Source organism: Mustela nivalis, assembly GCF_964662115.1.
Source record: "Mustela nivalis genome assembly, chromosome: 16".
NCBI lineage: Eukaryota > Metazoa > Chordata > Mammalia > Carnivora > Mustelidae > Mustela > Mustela nivalis.
In genome coordinates, this window is record NC_139035.1 from 45,420,702 (window position 1) to 45,440,839 (window position 20,138).

At 45.1% G+C, this 20,138-nt stretch overlaps 1 protein-coding gene across 12 annotated transcripts in view; it reads left to right on the forward strand.

The window, feature by feature from the left end:
* The window catches only part of SRGAP2 (SLIT-ROBO Rho GTPase activating protein 2), a 230,524-nt gene that overhangs the window by 71,504 nt on the left and 138,882 nt on the right, over positions 1–20,138 (forward strand). For all 12 annotated transcript variants that reach the window (XR_014303733.1, XM_082702144.1, XM_082702139.1 and 9 more), the window contains exon 3: positions 17,204–17,396. Coding sequence is in view for 11 of the 12 variants with exons in the window: in XM_082702144.1 (XP_082558270.1) it covers positions 17,204–17,396 (193 nt within the window). In the remaining variant the exon portion in view is untranslated. The remainder of the gene's footprint in view (positions 1–17,203; positions 17,397–20,138) is intronic.

Consider the following 20,138-nt stretch of genomic DNA (forward strand, 5'->3'; position numbering starts at 1 on the left):
AGAAAAAACCACCTTGGCTTAGTTAGTGATGTTTGACTCATCACTCCCAACCGTTGTGTGCACTCACGTGATATACAGAGGCTCTAAACTGTCCAATTTTAAAAGGAAGATTGGGAAAACATTCCTGTTACTGATTTTTTAAAACGACAATGGAGCAGCAGCCATTGGCTATGTGAAGGCTTTGGAAGACATGTGTCCACTGCTGGGCATTCACAATCTACTGCTTGGTCGACAGCTTTAGCGAATGTCGGTGGAAGTATCAGGAGACCAGGTTTTGAGTTCTGCCCAGAGATGGATGTCCTCTACGGTAAGCCCCATGATGCTAGGCTACTAGACCACTTTTCCAGAGAGGACAGGCTATTGCTGCTTCCTTCCTAATCATGAAAAGAGCGGAAGATATAGGTAATAGGGGACTGGATACGAAGGAGAGACACTGAAACCATGGCCTAGTTTGTGTGCCACTTATACCTCCTATTTGCCATTGGCCTTCACTCATCAGTGACTGGGGATGGTCCTGTGCTCCCCTCCTTTCCCTGGGCCTCTTGGAGCGAGGAGGAAGCGGATCCTGCCACTTGCTAACTGACTCTGTGGGTGTTGCTGTGGGTCGGTGGAAGGGACAGGGACATGAACGTTTCCTGGTGGTTATGTGTGTCACTAGGGTTCACAGGGGCCTTCTGTAATCTTCTCACGGGCCTGTGTGATCTTTGTAATTCTGAAACCCTGGCTGTTGATGTTTAGAAAGCGTGAGCTTATTGGAAAGCGATAGTCTTATCTTCTATGTAAGTATTACCAAAGACCATCATACCTTTTCATTTGTAGTATGCTTACAGATTCTGGCATCTGGATTATGGAATAATCCATATTCAGCAATACTGAAAAAAAGATTGCAAATGGGAAGTGATATTTAGGAAAACCCTGCCAATTCACATTCTCACAGGGGAGCCCTGTGTTCACCTTCTGGTCAGCCCTGGGCAATTAAAACTTTTGTTCCTGTAAAGTTTCCCCCTAAAAAGGTTTCATTGTGAAAAATGCCCTGTGGGCATTACATTGTGAACTCTTTTGTGGCTATCATAAATAATGGGGCAAAAACACTTGTCAGAATATGGTAGAGCTGATTAGATAATGCATCTCTCCTTTTAAATTTTTGGTTGGCTTTCTTTTTTCATTTTTAAAGGAATAGCTTTTGCTTTCTTACAGAATAATAAATGCTCATTATAAAAAATCCAAGCGAAACTGGGAAGTACAAAGAAATGAGCAATAAATTGTTACACCTCGCCTTACACCAAGAGTTCTTTTTTTTTTTTCTTTTAAAGAATTTATTTATTTATTTGTCAGAGAGAGAGAGAGAGCACAGGCAGAGGCAGAGGGAGAAGCAGGCTCCTTGCTGAGCAAGGAGCCCAATGTGGGACTCGATCCCAGGATGCTGGAATCATGACCAGGGTTGAAGGCAACGGCTTAACCAACTGAGCCACCTGGGCATCCCTACACCAAGAGTTCTTCATTCATTCATTTAATGAGTATTCCTTGAGTGCTCCCTATGTGTTAGGGACCAGGGATCAGCAAGGAATAAAGCGAAGAATTCCTTGCTATCATGGGGCTTCTGTTCCAGCGGAAGGATGAGATGATAAATAAATACCTAAATAGATTTATAAATGTCTTGAAGAAAAATATAATTGGGTAAGGACATAGAGGAGCTCTTTCAGGTGGAATGGCCGCAAAGGCTCCTTCAGAAGGTGACATCTGGGCTGAGAACAGAGTGAAGTTAGGGAGCTAACCATGTGAATGTTGGGGAAGCATGCTTCAAACCAAGGAAAGCACATGCAAAGGCCCTGAGGTGAGATTGTACTTGGAATGTTCTATGAACAGAGAGACCAGTGTGGCTGGAGACCAGTGAGTAAGAGTGAATATAATGGAGAAACTGGTGAGACAGTCAGGGACTAGACCATGTCAGGCTTTAGAAATCCTTCAGCTTTTTTTCTCCAATGAGAAGCTGTTGGAGGGTGATGAGCAGGGGATAGGCTACAGGGGAGTGAAGGTGGCAGCAGCAGGACCCTTAGGAAGCTCCCACCGTAATTCAGAACAAAATGATGCTGATTTAGATTTAGTTGGGAATGGTGGGATTGGTGGAGGGGATAAGACACAGTTGGATGCTGGACACATTTTGAAGGTAGAGCTAATTAAGGATTTGTTCATGAATTGGATTGGGAGTTTGAGAGAGAAAAGAGTCAGTACTGACTCCTAAGTTTTTTTGGTCTGACAGGTGAATGGGGGTGCTCTTAGTGAGATGGAGAATCAGGATGAGTATTGAGAGCTGAGTTTGGGCATGTTTAGTTCTAAGTACCTGTTAGCCATCCGAGAGGAACTAACTATTAAGGCATTTATAGGAGGCAGGAGTTCAGGAAGCGGTCTAGACTAGGGATTCAAATTTGGAAATTACCAGACACAGAACTGGAAGAGATCTACAGAGAGCAATTAGAGATGGAAGTGAGGTCCTAGAACTGAGCTCAGGGAGCAGTGAGAGGTTGGAAGGAATGGGGGAAGGTCCAGCCAAGGAGACTGAGAATGTGTCTTCAGGGGCATATTAGGAGAGGATGGTGTCCCAGGACCAGGGAGTGAGCCCCTCTCTCTGGTCTGGTGGCGTGGAGGAAGCCACATCCTGTGAATCGGCATTGTGTAGGTCATTCCTGTCACCACCACGAGAGTGGACAAACACTGGCTCCAGTGAGCTAAAGAGAAAAAAGGAAGAGAGAAGGTGGAAACAGAGAGTATGGACAACCATTTTGAGTTTTCTTGTAAGGAGAAGGCAAGATGGAAAAAGCTGAAAAGGAGCAGGGAGATCAAGGGAAATTGTGTGTGTGTGTGTGTGTGTGTGTATACACGGTTGTGTTTAATAAGATGGGGCAAATAGAGCCTGCTTGTTTGCTTATGGGAATGATCCAGTAGAGGGGAAAATGATGATATTAAACACAAGCATATGATTTTAGTGAGCAAGAACTAATTTTATAAGAATGGCATTAGGCCATATGTGCTTTAAAAATAAAAACAATTGAATTTAATTTTGCTTGAATTTAGAAGAAAAAAGAAATTGAAGTGAAGGTTAAGGACTTGCTGACCACCTCGTACATGTTTCTGTGCCTCAGAAGATCATAGCTCTTATAAGCTCTCCCAAAGGCTAAGAAAATGATTAGGAAGATCTTGAGGAGGCTGAGGTCATTGTTAATATTTTAAACCATATTTTTAGCTCAGTCTTCACTTTGAGACAGATTGGCTGATTCCTTGCCTGGCAGGATTAGGTGATTCATATTCTTACACCTTCTTGTACCTCTCTTCCCCATCTCCTAATTTTTAGAGCTTATCTGGATTTTTTCTTTTTTTTCCTTGCTTGGCAGTATTGCTAACATTTACATTCTGCCCTGCATACTCTCCTGTGTTTGTTCTTGGCACTGTGTCTCCTGCCTCTTCTTTTACCACAGTGTCTCTCTGCTTGTGGTTTTATTTTGATTTATCTATTGGGTGCAGGATTTCTGTTTCACAGGAGGGGTTCATGGGTCTATATAGGCTGAGATCTTTCAAGTCTGCAGATGTTGGAGTCTTTTACACTTGACTCAGCTAGCCGTACTATTCTTGGATCACAGTTATTTTCCCTGATAACATTTTTAGAACATGGCGCCATCATCTTCAGGCCTCTGTCATTGCTTTGGAGAAATCTGACCCCTGTTTTGTTAGGAATGTTGCTTTATTCTCCATTGATTCTTAAATGATTCTTTCTTTATCCTTGAGGTTAAAAAATGTAAACATCATATGTCCTGATATTGACAGTTTATGTACATTTCCTGGTCTACAGTATGCTTCTTCTACCTGCAGATTTAGTTCTTTCATTTTAAGGAAATAGATCTGTGTTCTCTATCTGGTTATTTGTTCTGTCCTATTGTCTTCTTTTGTGTTTACGTATCTTAAGCCCCCCCCCCCTTTTAAAAACGTGCCATTAATTAGATTTTAAAAACCCTTTAATTGTGAAAAATTCTAAACATATAGAAACGTAGGTAGAATAGTGTTATTGACCCCCATGTACCCATCACCTTGCTCAGCTCACCGCAGGTCTGTTTTGTCTATATCCCCTCATCCCTCCCACTCCCTTCCATCACTTTGAAGCAAATACCAGACATTATTGATCCTTGAATATTTCAGTACTTGTCTCTAAGAGAAAAGAACTTTTTTTTTTTTAAACTTAACCACTAACAAAGTTCATCTCTTCTGTTTCTAATCCATTTATTGTATATATAATGACATTGCTCTGTTTTGTTAGATCAGCAGTATTTTTTTTTTTTTCTTTTTTCCCTCCAAAGATATGATGGGTGACTGTAGTTGCTGGGCCTCAAAATCAGGAAGGCGAAACCAAGGGAACGAGCCAGGCAACTCTCTCTGGTACAGATGGCACATCCGATCAGGCAGTCACAGAAGTTGTAGAGACGGGAAGTGCCCGCTGGTTCCTTGGTGGTCTCCGAATTTCTAGTGTTCACGTGAACTGTGGAGGGAATGGGAGGAGGACCCAGAATGTACAGTTTCTTTTCCAGCAGGAAGTGAAACTTAGGGCTTTTCTGACTCAGTAATAACCGTGAAGAAGGAGCTGAGTGGTTTGAAGACTGTGTTCTAGTTCTGTTTTTCGTGGTCATGTGGTTTATTCTAGAGCTTTTTAATCTGTAGGTCGAGAAATGAGCAGGTCATGAAATGAAATTAGTGGGCTGTAGCTAGCATTTAAAAAGGCATGGAAGAGCGCCTGGGTGGCTCAGTTGGTTAAGCCTCTGCCTTCCGCTCAGATCATGGTCCTGGGGTCCTGGAATGAACCCGGCGTCAGGCTTCTTGCTCAGCAGGGAGTCTGCTTCTCCCTCTCCCTCTGCCTGCTGTTTCCTGTGCTTGTGCTTGCTCTTTTTATCAAATAATAAATGAAATCTTTTTTTAAAAAAAGACATGGAGGTGCGCCTGGGTGGCTCAGTGGGTTAATAAGCCTCTGACTTCGGCTCAGGTCATGATCTCAGGGTCCTCGGATCGAGCCCTGCATCGGGCTCTCTGCTCCGTGGGGAGTCAGCTTCCCCCCTCTCTCTCTCCACCTGCCTCTCTGCCTACTTGTGATCTCTCTCTCTGTCAAATAAATAAATAAAATCTTAAAAAAAAAAAGACATGGAAAATATTTATAGCATGTAGTAAGGATACATAGTTCATGAAACTTCTGGGGTGTGTGTGTGTGTGTGTGTGTGTGTGTGTGTGTTGTCTTGTAAAAGTTTGGAAGCCACTAATTTATTCTATTTGATACCTATGACTTTATGTACTTTCTTGTCTAGAGAGTTATAGGATTGCACAGCCCATGAGGCAGAGTTGGTTTGTGTGTTTAACAGAAATATATATAGTACAATGTACTTGGAACTGTTCTGATGAGTTTATAAATATTAACTCCTTAAATCTCTAAGAGGGTATCGTTATTGTGGAACTTTTACACATGGAGACATTTGGGCACAGAGCAGTTAACTAACTTGCCCAGAATCCCACAGCTAGTAAGTGGTAGAGCTGGCGTTTTGAGCCCAGCCAGATTGGTTTCCAAGCGGATTTTGCTCTGTGCCTCTCCAGTTGAAAGCATCTCTAGGTGGGGGCATGGACTTTTTCCTTTTGCCTTCAAGAGGAAATGAAAAAAGTTGTTTTCCTCCTCCTCCCTCTGCAATATACTTAAACATTCATAGCTGAGATAGTGCGAATGAGGACTTTTATTTATTCATTTATTTTTAAAAGAATTTTTATTTATTTGTCAGAGAGAGAGCGAGCACAAGCAGATGGAGTAGTAGGCAGAGGCAGAGGGAGAGGGAGAAGAAGGCTCCCTGCTGAGCCAGGAGCCGGACCCAGTTACTGGGATCATGACCTCAGCGGAAGGCAGACGCTTAACCGACTGAGCCACCCAGGTGCCCCAGGACTTTTATTTGTTAAATTGAAGAAATTCAGAAATTATTAACCAATCAACATTGCCAACTGGGAACTGAAGGGTTCCAGTGTGAAAGACAACCAGACGAGTCCGTATCTCAGCTTAATACACAGAGGCAGGGGAGTGGTGAAGAGCGCGCGGTTTTTAGAAGTAAACATATCTGGTTCAAATCCTGTTGTGATCTTTAACTGTCTGGGTGACCTCGGGCAGTCCACTAATCTCTGAACCTCCGTGGTCCTTCGTCTGTAAAAATGGGAGGAGTCAAAGTTGACTTTTAATGGGGACTCACGGGGCACCCGGCACATAGTCAGCCCTTCATCTCTTCAGTTTTCGTAACAACCCACGGGTACGGCTGCTGTTACAAGCTCCATTTTATAGATAGTGAAACAGATTGACAGAGATTAAGCATTTAAAAAAAATTTTTTTAAAGATTTTATTTATTTATTTTACAGAGATCACAAGTAGGCAGAGAGGCAGGCAGAGAGAATGGGGGAAACAGGCTCCCTGCTGAGCAGAGAGCCTGACACGGGGCTCGATCCCAGGACCCTGAGATCATGACCTGAGCCAAAGGCAGAGGCTTAACCCACTGAGCCACCCAGGTGCCCCGAGATTAAGCATTTTATCCAGGGATGCACAGCTAGCTCTCGGCAGAGCCAGAGTCGAAGCTCTGGTCCCTCCGGATGCAGAGTCTGCACTCTTTAACCACTCGGCTTTCCTGCAAGCTTACCCCATTGGGATGTTTTAAGGATTAAATGAGATCATGTACCTTTACACTTGAATGGTGACTCGACTTTCTGTGAGCTTGTTTGGCTCATAGTAAGTACTTAATAAATGGTTTCTATGATCCCTGTTGAATACCATCTTAGACAAGATAGTGCCTGTCCATAACTTCAGTGGAGGCAGTTTTCCTTTCGAGAGAAAATAAGCTGTAGTTGACGACATGAGTTCTTATAACCAACCCATCGCTTGATGTATATGTTGACTTCTTGAAAAATAATCGGTTAGCTATTCTCAAGGATCTGCTTAGCAGAAGAGACGGTCTATGCAGCATCGAGAACAGTGCCTGGTACATGGTAAGTGTCTTCGTCTGGGTTTCTTAGAAAATAGAGCCAAACACTCAGGCTTACACTTTCTTTGGGAGAGCCACCTCGGGGAAGCAGGAATGCGGAGACAAGGGAAGTGACAAGTGGCAGGGAAAGAGAGCAAACGTAAGAGGCCGCTTGGAAACTGGCGACAGCTTCACCAGAGTCTGATGGTTTGTCCCACGGGACATCTTCAGAGAAACTAGCGGAAGCTCCTGCGTCTCTGAGGCGTTCCTTGGGGCAAGGAGAGAGAACATTCCATTTGCCCACTCCCATCTGTTGGTTGAGGGTTGACTTCATGGAGTTTCAGCTCTCCTGTGCTTCTTGGTTGCATGGCTGGTGGCTGGGGCAGTCTGTCCAAACCTCAGGCCTCCGTGGCAATGAGGAGTCCCTGGGGCGGGACGTGAGAGGCCTGCTGCACGGGTACGGGGCCAGGCGCTGTCCGGCTTGAAGGCCCAGCCGCAGTAGCTGGAGCGGCATGAGCGGTTCCAGCCGGCCAGCCGGGCGGTTGTGCTGGTCTTGGGTGATGTATACACGGGGTCTGCCTAGCATGTTCTTGGTAGTGATTGACTGCTCTAACCACCCACGTTAGCAAACTGCCCGGCTCTCTTATTTAAGTGCTTTGCAGTTACTGACACTTGTAGATCTGTCTTTCATGCTCAGTCTACTTTCCCATCTCCTCTTCCTTTGCTTTCCACCTAAATGGAGGGGTCCGTAGGCCTAGGCTTACTTCTCGTTCATTCTGAATGCTTTCTATGGGCAACTGTGTTCACTTTTATCGTTAACGTCATACTTCTGTCTACTTGCTGATGGCTCCCAAGTGCCTGTGTCCAGACTTGACCTTCTCCTGGGAGCTCCGGACTGGAAAATAAAGCTGCCTTTTCCAACAGGAAGTTCCACAGGCACTTCAAAGGCCAAGTGAATGTCTCGGTCCTCTGTAATCATCGTGGTTCCTCTCCCTGCCCCACAACGAGTGGGTGCTCGGTCCATGCTAGTTGAACTACACCTGGAATAACCTGTCGACCCCTCCTGCCAAGCTAGATCCTGTGCAGAAGGAGATAAGCCTTCCAGAGCCAGCTCTCTAGGAATTTAGGGTCTGGATTTTAATACTCATCTGGTTTGTATTTAGTTTGTGCTGGAATCTTGAGCAGCCTACAGTTTACTGTTGTCCCTTACTATAGTGGACACGTTTGAAATTGACATTTTTTCTTTCGAAGCATTGTTCGGTTGGAGATCGCTTGGGTTTAGACTCTGCTTGTGCCATCCTCTTGCTCTTCGAGACCCTTGCTTTATTTGCAGTTTACAGAGCCTTTATGAACTGCATTTGTATCTGACCTGCATCTTGCTTTTCTGTTCCACTCCTTGCCCCGCGATCCCATACTCTTCTGACCCAGAAGTGCTACTCAGAGGCTCCTGAGCCAGATCTGCCCAGTTCTGCCTCCTTGCCTTTGCCTTAGTAGCTGCAGTCCTCCTTCCTTTGGCACCTTTATGTCTCCATAATCCTCCCCAGCTCGAGGCCCCAAGACTAACGCAGGTCCATGCTGGTTTATACTGATCTCGTCTCTGAGCATCTCAAACATTGTTTTGGTGCTTAGTACACACAGGCTTATGCTGTTGAATACTATTGCATTTAGTCCTCCTCTCCCCCCCCCCCCAATTGGATGGTAAACTCCTTGAGAGTAAGACAGTGTGTTATATTTTCTTGTGTGGTCCTGTGATTCATTACTCGGACCTTTGCACAGGGACAGTGCAAGATAAATATTTGCTGGATTTGTTGGTTGATCACTGTGGTCCTGGGGAACCGACTTCCAGTTGGCCTCCAGCACCGAAATGAGGGCCATCAGGTGACATTTCCCAGAGGAGCTGTTGGTCATGTCATTGGAGATCTTTAGTTTGTAATACAAGTTAATTCTAGACTTTGGACTTTGGGAATTTTGTTTCTTAAACATCTCAGGCAAGGCCTAGGAGCTAAAATTACTACTTTGGCATTTGATGTAGCAGCCTGTTCATTTGGGAACCTTTTGTCTTTGACTTTCTGTTGAATCACTTGAAAGACCCAAGGCAGCTTGCCAGAGCAATTGCGATGATTCAAGTTCATTGAGATATTCCCCCTTTGCACCCTCCTCCCCCTTGGCTTTACGAGGTTGCTTTCTGTGTTCATTGGGGGGCTTGCAAGTTAATGGGTGACAGAGTGTCCTTTGGAAACTCCTAGGACCATTTTTCTCCTCTTCCTTCCCATGGTCTGGTTTCCCTTTGTCTCCAGAGCTGTGTATGTTGTTTTTAGATGGTGTGAAGTTAATGCAAGGAGAAGAAAGGTTCTTTTTTTTATAACTTTGGGATAATCTACTGCTCAGGCAGACAGTTAGGAAGATGGCCAAACTTAAAAGTACAACAGAAAGAACCATGGTGAAAAGGGAAGCCAGGGGGACCAGAACTTCACTCCTGCCTTCCTCCTGCCAAGATCACTGTCTTGCCTTTAGACCCAAAGATCTCTCTGACCTGTCCCCTCTGCTCACCACCGCCTAGGGAGGGATAGTTTAGAATCCCTAGTTTTTAGGACCACTGGCTCTAAAGCGTGTATTATTACTAATAGTTAGAGCTGGTGTGGGCAGGGATTTTCCACTCATGGAATTCTGCTCATGGTGACTTCTGTACCGTTCAGCCTGGATTGCACATTAATGCTCACTCCATCTCTTAATTTAGAAGGCCTAGGAACCCATCCAGCAGACCTCCTCTGATCTTCCTTCGGCTCTTTTTCATCATGACACACACTTTGACCAGCTCCATTTCTGGCTGCATGAAATCCAGACTCCTCTATTAGCTTTTGAGCTGCTCCTCCCCACGTTACCCTTATCTCTGACCAGGCCTCAAGGTACCCTTTGTTCTAGCTCAACCATCCTTCTCACTACCTCACAGAAAGGCCATGTTCAAACATTCCCATTTCTTGGCTTAGGTCTTAATCTTCCTCTGGAATATGGCCTCTTCACCCTTCCACTTACTGAAATTCTACCCATCCTAGGAATACCAGTTCAGACTTCTGTGTCCTCCCTTCTTCTCTGCCTCTTTCTCCCCCCTCCCTTCCTCCCTCCACAAATTTGACAGCCTGCCAGATGTTGTTCTGGGTCCCAGAGGTATGTTGGTGAACTGGAGAGACAAATTCTTCCTCTCAAGGACTTTAGTTTTCATCAAGAAGCCTTGCTTTAGTCATGTTAGTCCTTGCTACACTTTCTGAGTCCTCAAAACTTTTACTAGTAGTATTTATTCATAAATTCAAGTATACATATACAGCACACACCATATAGTATACAATAACATGAAAATTTAGGTAATACAGCTATCTAGCACAAATATCTGTTAAATAAATACCGGGCATAATTTATGTAGCATAATATCTAGCATAACTTAGGTAGTGCATTAGTACATAAATTTCAAAAATGTATATTTTGATTCCGTCTTCACAATTAGATTGTTAGTTCCTTGAGCATAGGGAACTTAATGATGCTTCCGAGCACTTTAGAATCCTTCACTTTATTCATGAGGACTCCTTTGTTTCTAAGGAACCAAAAATCCAATGCAAACTATTTTAAGCAAAAAAGTGAGTGAGTTGGCTTATGATGCTAAAGGGGCCAGGGATAAGCCTGGCATCTGGCCATGACTTGGTTCAAGGGCTCAAGTTTCCTTTTCCCAACTCTCAGCTCTGTTTTCTCCGGGTCAGCTCCATTCTAAAACCGGCTTTCCAGTCACGGTGGCAAAATGGAGGCCGCAGTCTCGGATTCTCATTGTCTTCAGCTCTTGGCCTGTAGGTAATGTCCACCATCTTTGGAGAGGGCAGAGGGGGAATCCGCTTTACCAAAACCACATGGACTAAGAGTTGGGGAGGCTCTAGATGCAGAGAAGGAGAAAAGATAATTATCTATCACATCCCCTGTTCTGGAAGCTTCGTAGCTATTATTGTTTGGTTGTTGGATTAACTCATGTCTAGTTCTATGTTGTGTTTAATAGGGTAAAGTAACGATGAAAAAGGCCATCAGTCACTCTTCGAGGAGGAGTATTTGCTGTTTTCTACTTTATCAAAAGTAGCTTGATGATGGCCTTTTCTTGGAACAGTGACAACTCAACCATAAGTGATAGTATCAGGCATTGAAAGAAGGGGTATGGCAGGTGGAATGAAGCTGATATATGTCTCCTTTTCCTCTATTACTGTGAGCACACCTCGTTTATTTCTACTATTATTTCTCCTTGTTTGCTATAGGCTTTTTCACTGATTTCTTCCCTAGTGTTGTGCTAATTTGGAGTGAGGACTGCTGTCTTTCTATTCTTGGTGCACCCGTCAGGTGCACAAATACATTTTTATGATAAGAGTAGGTAAGAAAGGACAGTGGCTTGGGAACCCAATGACCTGGGTTTCAGTCCGACATCCACAGCTAAATAGCTATGTGATCTTTGGCAGTTCCTCTCCTTTCTCTGGGCTTTGGTTCTGTCATCTGTCCAATAAGGATTTTGGAAGACCCTCCCATTACTGAGTTTGTAGAAGAGCAAACCAGTAGGGTGAAGAGCCAGACTTGGCAGGGCATCCGAGCATTTTGTTTCCTGGGGAACAGTTTTGATAGGGGCTGATTACCCTTGAGATAAGAGGTCTTGGTAAGAGATACGCAGGGTAGAGCCTGATGAAAGCTTCAATTGTCTTCTTATATAACACTTGCTGGAAAGGTACTAGGAATTAATATTCCTGAGGTGGCTGAGGTGACATCATGTGTTTGTGAAAGGGCTAAAAGCAGGTAAGGCAGATTCTGTGGAAAAAGACTGGCAGTCAGTCCCAGTTCCAGTAGGGTACATGGGCTGATCTCATGCCCTGTGTTCTGAACAGAACCGGTGGAAGTTGCAGCTCCTATCCCTCAGGTGCCAGATCATCAAGGAGAAGGTGAGGGCCTGCCTGTGTAACCCTCCTGTGAGATTACATTTTTCTCCTGACCTACCCACCCATCCTCATTTTCTCCTCAGAAATGTGGGACTTCTAGGAGGGGATTTTGTGTGACTTCATCAGAAAATTCCTGAAGAAGGAATTTTGAAAGAGGGGAAGAAAGGGACTGATATCTCTGGATTGAAAGCAACAGACTGAACAAAATTCTCCTCTGCTCTGCTGACTGGTGAATTCCCTGGGTGTTCTCTGAAGTGAGGACAGTTTTCAGAGGACTGTGTCTCCTGTGTTGGCAGGTGTTCTATAATTTAGCATCTACATGATTAGAAGTGTGGCAAGGCCCTGTTTTTATTAAATGATCAGTATCCTGTTAAGGCTAATTTTTCTTCTAATTTCATCCTTCTTGTGATCTTTCACCCTCTTTCCAAAATGGAAATGAGCCTCCTTCTAACTCCCAGGACAGGTGTACTTAGGATCTCAGCTGTGGCCAAGTGTGGACAAGGAGTCGGCACCTGCCGGGGGAAGGCTTGCTGGGTATGTCTGCCGATCCTATATTTGAACTAATGAATAAAAGCATTCCTTGCTGGTTTTAATCTGACACTGTTCGGAAATGATGGAACAATGGTCTGCCCGTGGAGTTCAATGTCATGGCCAAGCTTTCCAGCCAGAGGGGCAGCTTCCGGTATAGGCTTTAAGAATATTCAGTGCAGAACTGAGATTCAGCCCATGCAAATGGAGAAATGGAAACCAAGAATTCCTTCCTCTTTTTGGTGCCACTTTGTTGGGCCATTTTCCCCTTAGCTGGCAGGATGGCACTCAAAAGAACATGATTTTGGGGGCGTTAAATTTTGTAAATGAGATGTAATTCACATACCACAAAATTCACCCTTTTAAAAGTACACGAATTCAGTGGGGTTGTTTTTCAGTGTGTGCACAAGCTTGTACAGTGATCACCACTGTCTAATTCCACAACGGTGGCATTAAATTTTGACTTGAATCTTTGAGTGAAGTATCAACCAAAGGTCAACTCTGATGTTCAGGAAACTAGTTTTAAAACTTTTGTTCTTTTTTTCAAAGGAAACTACAGAAATGTCATTAAAAAAAAAAAAAAAGTAATAGAAAAAAGAGCCAGAGGATGTTGAATTTTTCTTAGGCTTTTTTTTTTTTTTTTTTTTTTGTTTCTTTTGTCTCCTACTGATGATTTTTTTTCGTCCTTGGTCTTTGGGTTGGGACTTACTCCCGTGACTTTGCTATAATAACCAGTATTAAAAGTAAAAGCAATAAGACTGTCCTTGCTTTCTTTTCCTCTCTTTCTTTGTCAAGCCAGGCTTTGTTAGGGCAGGGCGCAGGGTTGTTTCATTCATCCCCACCATCACCTAGCTCAGGCTCTACTGTACAACAGGACTCAGTAAAGATTTAGTGAATAAATGGGCTGTGTTTGGTGCCCAGGGGAGGTCGTTTTGGCATGTATCACTCAAGGCTCATAGTGACCTTGTACTTGGGCTTTGTGGATGACCATGGAATTCATTTGCATCCCTTGAGGTACAGCTGCCTCTAGAAAATGAGAGCCTGACTTCTTCAAGTTCTAGGGACCGAACCTACAAGGACCCCATCACCTGCAGTTCCCAGGGACGCTCATCCAAACTGGACCTCACATGCCTTTCTGAGTGGATATGGTGAAGCACAGTGTGGGTGGTGCGAGTGTGTGTCTGAGTGTACACCCCGTGCACGTGCGTACTTGCGTGAGCACACGATGGGATTGGAAGGAATTCCTCCGTGTTTTTATAAATTGCCCCTTTCTTCTTTCTGCCCCTATAGTTTATTGGTAGGCCGGGGAACAGAGGGGCCTCCAGCCTGGGCACATGGCCCAGGCGAGCTGGCATTCAGTGGCCTATTGTTTCCTGCCCCTTCTGTGCATGGACAGAGGACTGGGGCTGGCACAGCTGCCTTCTTGGGGACCATTGTTTGTCTTTGCAGTAGCAGCAGCAGCAGCAGCAGCAGCAGCAGCAGCAGCAGCAGCAAAAGTCTGAAGCAGCACATTTTGTGCCGGACAGAGCAGCCATTCTGTCCTGGAGCTGCAGGCCTAGAGGTGGGGGTGGTTGGAGGCCCCCTTACATGTTGTGTGGGCATCCTGAGGCCAGCAGCCAGGGAGGTTTCTCCTTCTAGGCAGGTTGTGTGTGTGTGGGGGGGAGATGCTCAGTGGAGGGGATCAGGAATCCACCACAGTAGCAGTTGGGATCTAGTAGCAGAGACTCTACTTTTCCTGGATCAGGTAGGGGTGTCATTGCTTCCTCACTTTCTCTGCCCTCTGGGCATCCTGACAGACCTCAGGGTGTGCTCCCAGGACAAAAAAAAAAAAAAAAAAAAAAAAAAAAAAAAAAACCACTTTCTCCAAAGCTGCCCTGTAGAGTAGATGGAAGAAGCAGGGAAGGGGCCCAGACCAGTCGTGAGCTAGTCGGAACATGGCTCGCTGTCGAGTCAGTGGGCCAGTCCAGACTTGATTCTGAATGATTTCTCAGCTAGAAGGTGGAAAGGGGGATGTTCCATAGGTGGGAGCTATAGAAACTGTAATTTACCCAGAAATACTTCCAGAGCCTCCAGGCTTGTATTCTCTGTCTCTTGTTTCCCTGGTCCACAGTCAAGCTCTTTGGCAAGTTAGACCTTCATTTAGCTTCAGCCTCACTTGCCCCTGGTGGTATGACCCCTTGGTAAGTGGCTTAACAGGTCTTACTTCACTTTTCTTACCTGTGCCGTCAGGATAATTGGGGATACCTGATGGGCTAGTTGTGGAGATGAGATGAGATGATGCATTTAAAGCCCCATGAAGGGTCCTCAGTAACCCTTCCTCTCAGAGTCCCCTTGGGGTGTACTTTGTATTACGCTGGCCACTTAAGGCACCCAGGAAAGGCAGGGGCATGTCTGTGTTGGCTGGATGTGCCTGGGTCCTTCTTAGATTGGTTCACATCTTTCAGAGGCCGCCTAGGAAGTGCTGGTTCCTTGGCCAGGGCAATCTGGAACTTCATGGGTATCCTGGGAATGTGCCTACACTCTTCTTTTTTTGTTGGAGCGTGATGCATAGTATGTTGTACTGTGTTCCTTTCTGCCCTCCTGGTTAGTGAGATTACTGAGGCCAAGTCTTACGTGAATTTTAGGTGACTCCGAGGGGGCGGACAGACCCATTTCCCACCTACGTCCTCTTGCAAATCTGAAACTGACTGGGTACCTGGAGAGCCTTTTGGCCCCCACGATGCTCTGATTTTTCCCTAATGGGCAAGTTGTAAGTAATATCAGTGAGCAGCATGAATGCGCTCTCCACCCCCAGTCTGCCCACCCAGGGGCTACTACTGCCAGCTTCTACTTCTGTCTACCAATAGGAAGAAGGGGGACAGATACCTCTAGGAATAGTCTTGACAAGGGCTGTTCCCTTTAAGAGGCCCAGAAATCTCTGGCAAGAGCTAGATGCCTGACATTGCCCTCTGCACATCTTCCCCCAACACCCTTGTAATCAGACTCCCAAAAAACACAGAACAAGGGAGCTTTGATGAGTGATGAGGTAGGCGGCTTTTCAGCTCAGCCTTCTGTCTGCTTGAAACCATCCTCTGGGGCTCACTTTCAGTTCAGGTGAGGTTCCCGTAGGCCTGATTGGCATTGACGGTTGGCAAGGGGAAGGCATGGGGACGAAGAGGGCGAGAACTGCACTTACAGATCCCCCGAGATCACCCATAAAGAACCAGATACTTGTGCTACATTCTGATATGGGTGAAAACAGAGACAAAAATGAAGATAAGGATAGATTATAGATGCCCAGTCACTTCAAGGTGAAGCTAAAGGCACCATTTGCCCCTTGTCATTGCTTCCTAAGAGTAGTGGGCAAACCTTTCAGCCTCATAGCTCTGATCCTGGACTTGCCCCTGATTTATCCAGAGCTCAAATGAAAAGGCTAGATTTCCTTACCACCCCGCCCCCTGCATTACATGGCATAGATAGAAAGCTTTGTTATGACTCCATGATTTGGGAATGACTTTGGGGCACGCCTAAGGAAAGGCATAATTACATAGGTGCTCTTTTCCCCTGGGATTGGAACCACCGTCCCAGCCTAACACACTGGAGCTGAGCAGGCTTGCAGGGGAAAGGTGTGAAAGGATGGCTTCCCTGCGACAGGACCGGGGGTTGGAACGTAGCTTCCATAGCATACGCACTGCGGGCCTTCTCTGAGCCGAAAGCGTCTGGTTTTGGCAAGCTGCTCCCCGTGGGTGCCAGGGCTCTTGTCAGTAACAAATGCTGTGTCGTATTTGACACAGCTCTGGTTGCATCTGGAGCTGCGTTGCTGTGGTTCCAGAGAGGGTGTTGGCTAACCCTGGGTGAGGACTCTCGGCTAGGCAGAAATCCGCAAGCTAGGGCTTAGCCCGAAGTATTTCTAGCTTTGACACAAAAGAGGCTCTGAGCATCCTGAAGATGAAGCGACAGCAGTGTGAGTGGTTATTTCTTAGTGAAAAAAAAATCAGCTCCTTGAAGACTGGTTTACATTCTGTGAGATTGGAAACTATGAAATCTGATCGATGCTCAGAGGTTTGCTTGGCTGGAAGTCTGGTGCTTGTTGTGTTCCTGATCCCCACTGTTTGATCTGGGGCAGGACCCTGTGTATCTCCATTAAAATATCCCGACGGTCACTCACCCTCCTTCATGAAGATGCAGAAATACATCTTGAGATCATGGGAGAAAGTATAAAAAGTAGGAGCCTGGGCTCTAGAGTCAGTCTTTCTGGGTTTGGATCCCAGCTGCACTACATTAGCAGCTTGACTTCCTTAAGAGTCAGTTTTCTCATCTTTAAAATGGGGATGAAAGTGGTGCCTACGGAACAGGATGGCTGAGAGGTGAATCATTAGGCTTTTAGCAAAAAGAGAGCTCAAGTTCTGGCAGTATGCCAGAAACACAGTAAGGTGCTCAGGACATGGTAACCCAAGAGCAGATGCCTGATAAGCAGTTTCTCTTAAATGATTCAGCAGATCTCTGGTTCCAGTTTCTTAGTGGTCTCAGAAGGGTTGGTGGAATTTTTGGAGGTGCCTCATATCCTATGGCCATGTTAAGCTTGAGCCCCCGCCCCCCTTTTTTAAATTAAAGGCTTTAAGTTCCTAACTAAATAAAAGGGGTAAATGTGGGTATGTATGTTTCTGTTTTGTTGTGTCTTGACTTTAGGGATCGCCGTCTGACGGTCTAGCCTTGCTTGTGTTGCAGAGATCCGCGCCCAGCTCACGGAGCAGATGAAATGCCTGGATCAGCAGTGTGAGCTCCGGGTGCAGCTTCTCCAGGACCTCCAGGACTTCTTCCGGAAGAAGGCGGAGATCGAGATGGACTACTCCCGCAACCTGGAGAAGCTGGCTGAGCGCTTCCTGGCCAAGACGCGCAGCACCAAGGACCAGCAGTTCAAGTAGGAACTCCGAGGCTGCTTCCCGCAGGGACCTTGGGAATGGGGCCGGGGAGGGGGTGAGGCGGGGTGTGACACCTAGATCCGTGCGCATTCTCGAAAGGTGCGCCAGGGACTTCTGACTGGCTAAAGGTAGAGAGCCCTTTCAAGGACGTCTTTCCGTATGGGTCGGATATGCAGGTCAGGATCCTAGAGGGGTCAGAAGAGATGGTGAACTGTGCTAATAATGACAGCACACACTTTCAGAGCGCTTCCTGTGTGCTAAGCGTGGTTCTAAGAGTATTACGTATTTAATTTAATGTATGTATTTAATTTAATCATTTAATCTCCACAAGTTTGTGCATTGATTGTTGTTATATCTCCAATTTACGGATGAGGAAACCGTGTCATAAAGAAGTTAGGAGGTTGCTTAAGATATCTCTTTGTCTCTTTCTCTATCTCTCTCTCTCTCTCTCTCTCACACACACACACACACACACACACACACACATACACCCCTCTAGTAAATCAATAGCAGAGCTGGGATTCAAATCCAGGCAGTCCAGCTCCAGAGTCTGTGTTCTTAACAAATGACCAAACTGTCTTCAATCGGAAGAAGTGAATGGTGCTGTCGCCGTATGTCTGACTCACTGCCCACATGGTCTGTTCCTTGGGTAGCATTTCATGCAAGTGACCCGTTCACTCTGTCCTCACTGCCATGGCCCTAGTTTAGATCATCACCCCTGTTGTCTGAATGATTGCATTACTCATTATTATCCACAGCAGAGATTCTCCACTCTGCTTTCACATTAGAATTCTCTGGAGTACTTTTTTAAAATGCTGAAATCTGGGCCTCATTCCAGAGCAATTAAGTTAGAATCTCTGGGAGCGGGGCCTGGGTAACAGCATGGTGTAAAAGCTTTGCAGGTGATTGTAACAAACAACTAGCGTCGGGGTCCACAGTGTATGGCTTCTCCCCATTCCAGTCTGCCCAACCCTCTCTTAGCAGATTTAGCCTTCCTGGAACACACTGGAGATTGGACGGGTTCTCTGTGCAATGGCTTCCCACTGTCTATGTTCTTGATGCCCAGGGTGTGGTCTCCCGATATCGACACCACCTAGGATGTTGGAAATGTAGAATCTCCGGCCCCATCCCCAGACCTACCCTGACAAGAGACTCACGTGATTGGTATGCACTTTAAAGTTTGAGAAGTTCTGCTCTAGGCACAGAGGTATATACACCTGGGCTTTTTCTTCAAGCCCCTCTACATCTGGCCCTGACTGGCTTTCCAACCTTACTTCCTGTTCTGCTTTGGTTTTTTTTCCCTCTACTCTACCTTAGCCAAATAAAACATCAGCTCCAACGGGCCTTTGCCCATCCTGTTATTTGAACTTAGGTCCCCATTCTTTATATCTCTGCATGTCAAAGACATACCTGAGATGTATGTCAGACATACCTGGGCTTTGAGACCCGTCTCAGATGCATCATGGTCCAAGAAACTTTATTGATTCTCCCAAAGGAAAGAATGCTCTCCCTTTTCTGATTTTTATAGCATTTTATTTGTTCTTTTATTAGGGCATTCTGGACTGTCTGCCTTTCATTTTCTTCCCTTCATGGACGGTGTAAGCTTTTTCTGATTCATTTTTCAGCCTCCCACAGTGCCTGGTACAGTATGTGGTATATAATAGATGCTCATTAAACATTGTTGAATGAGTAAATGAATGAATGAATGTAGGAACTAATGCCAAGTATATCTTGTTTTCCCCCATTCTCTATTTTTATTTATCACTCTAATAATTTGGGACGCAAATTTTCTTTTACAAACCAGCTTTGAGCAATGAATATGGAGGCTAAGTTTAAGGAGAACAGATGATACTCTCAGTATAAGCCAGAATGAGAATTTCCTCCAGATGTTTTGTCCTCAGAGCTCCTTATCTTTCCCAAGTTCTGTTCTCTTTATAATAAGCAATCCGGAGAGAATAAAATGTTATTTTAGTATATGATAAATGAAGATTTGGGAGAGAAATCATTTGCTTTAGAAAAATGACTCAATGTTGGATTTATTCTGTTGGTAAGCTACTCCTAAGTTTAAAATAGCATTTGATTTTTAGTACTATCATATTTTCAGCTTAAAGACATATTTACTATAAATTAAAGTACAGATGTGCTAATCTCTAAGTCAGCTGAATTGCTCTGATTAAGATCACATACAAGGGATAGGGTGTTTTGGAAGAATTGATTTCCCTTCTGATAAAGCTGGTACCTGGCTTCATCCCACTGCTCCCCCCAAACAACCAGTGAGTATTTAGTAAGAGCTGTCTGTGTACTCCGTATTGTACAGGCACTGGAAGATACAAGAGAAGTTTATTTTGTGTCTCCACAGGGGGCCATATCTGGCTGGGGAGAAAAGATTTTTAATACAGGAAGCAACCAGAGAGCAAAGCAATACTGATCTCATTAAGAAATCATTGGTTTTGTGTGGAATATAGATGTGATAAGAGGTCAGAGAGAAATCATCAGAGATAGATAAAGGATGTGGAACAGTCAGGAGAGTTTTCAGGAAGCAAGTGGGACTTGGGCAAGGTTTTGAGGGTAGATTTGTGTAGCAGAGAACAGCGCGTGTCCTTGAGAGGAAGCAGAAGTGTTTGCTGCCGAGGGGGTCCAGGGTACAGGGACGAGGGAGGGATCCACCTTCATTAGAAGGAAGTTTCTTTTCCGTTCCTTTAACAAATATCCATTGCACATTCCTTGAACTCCTTCAAGCC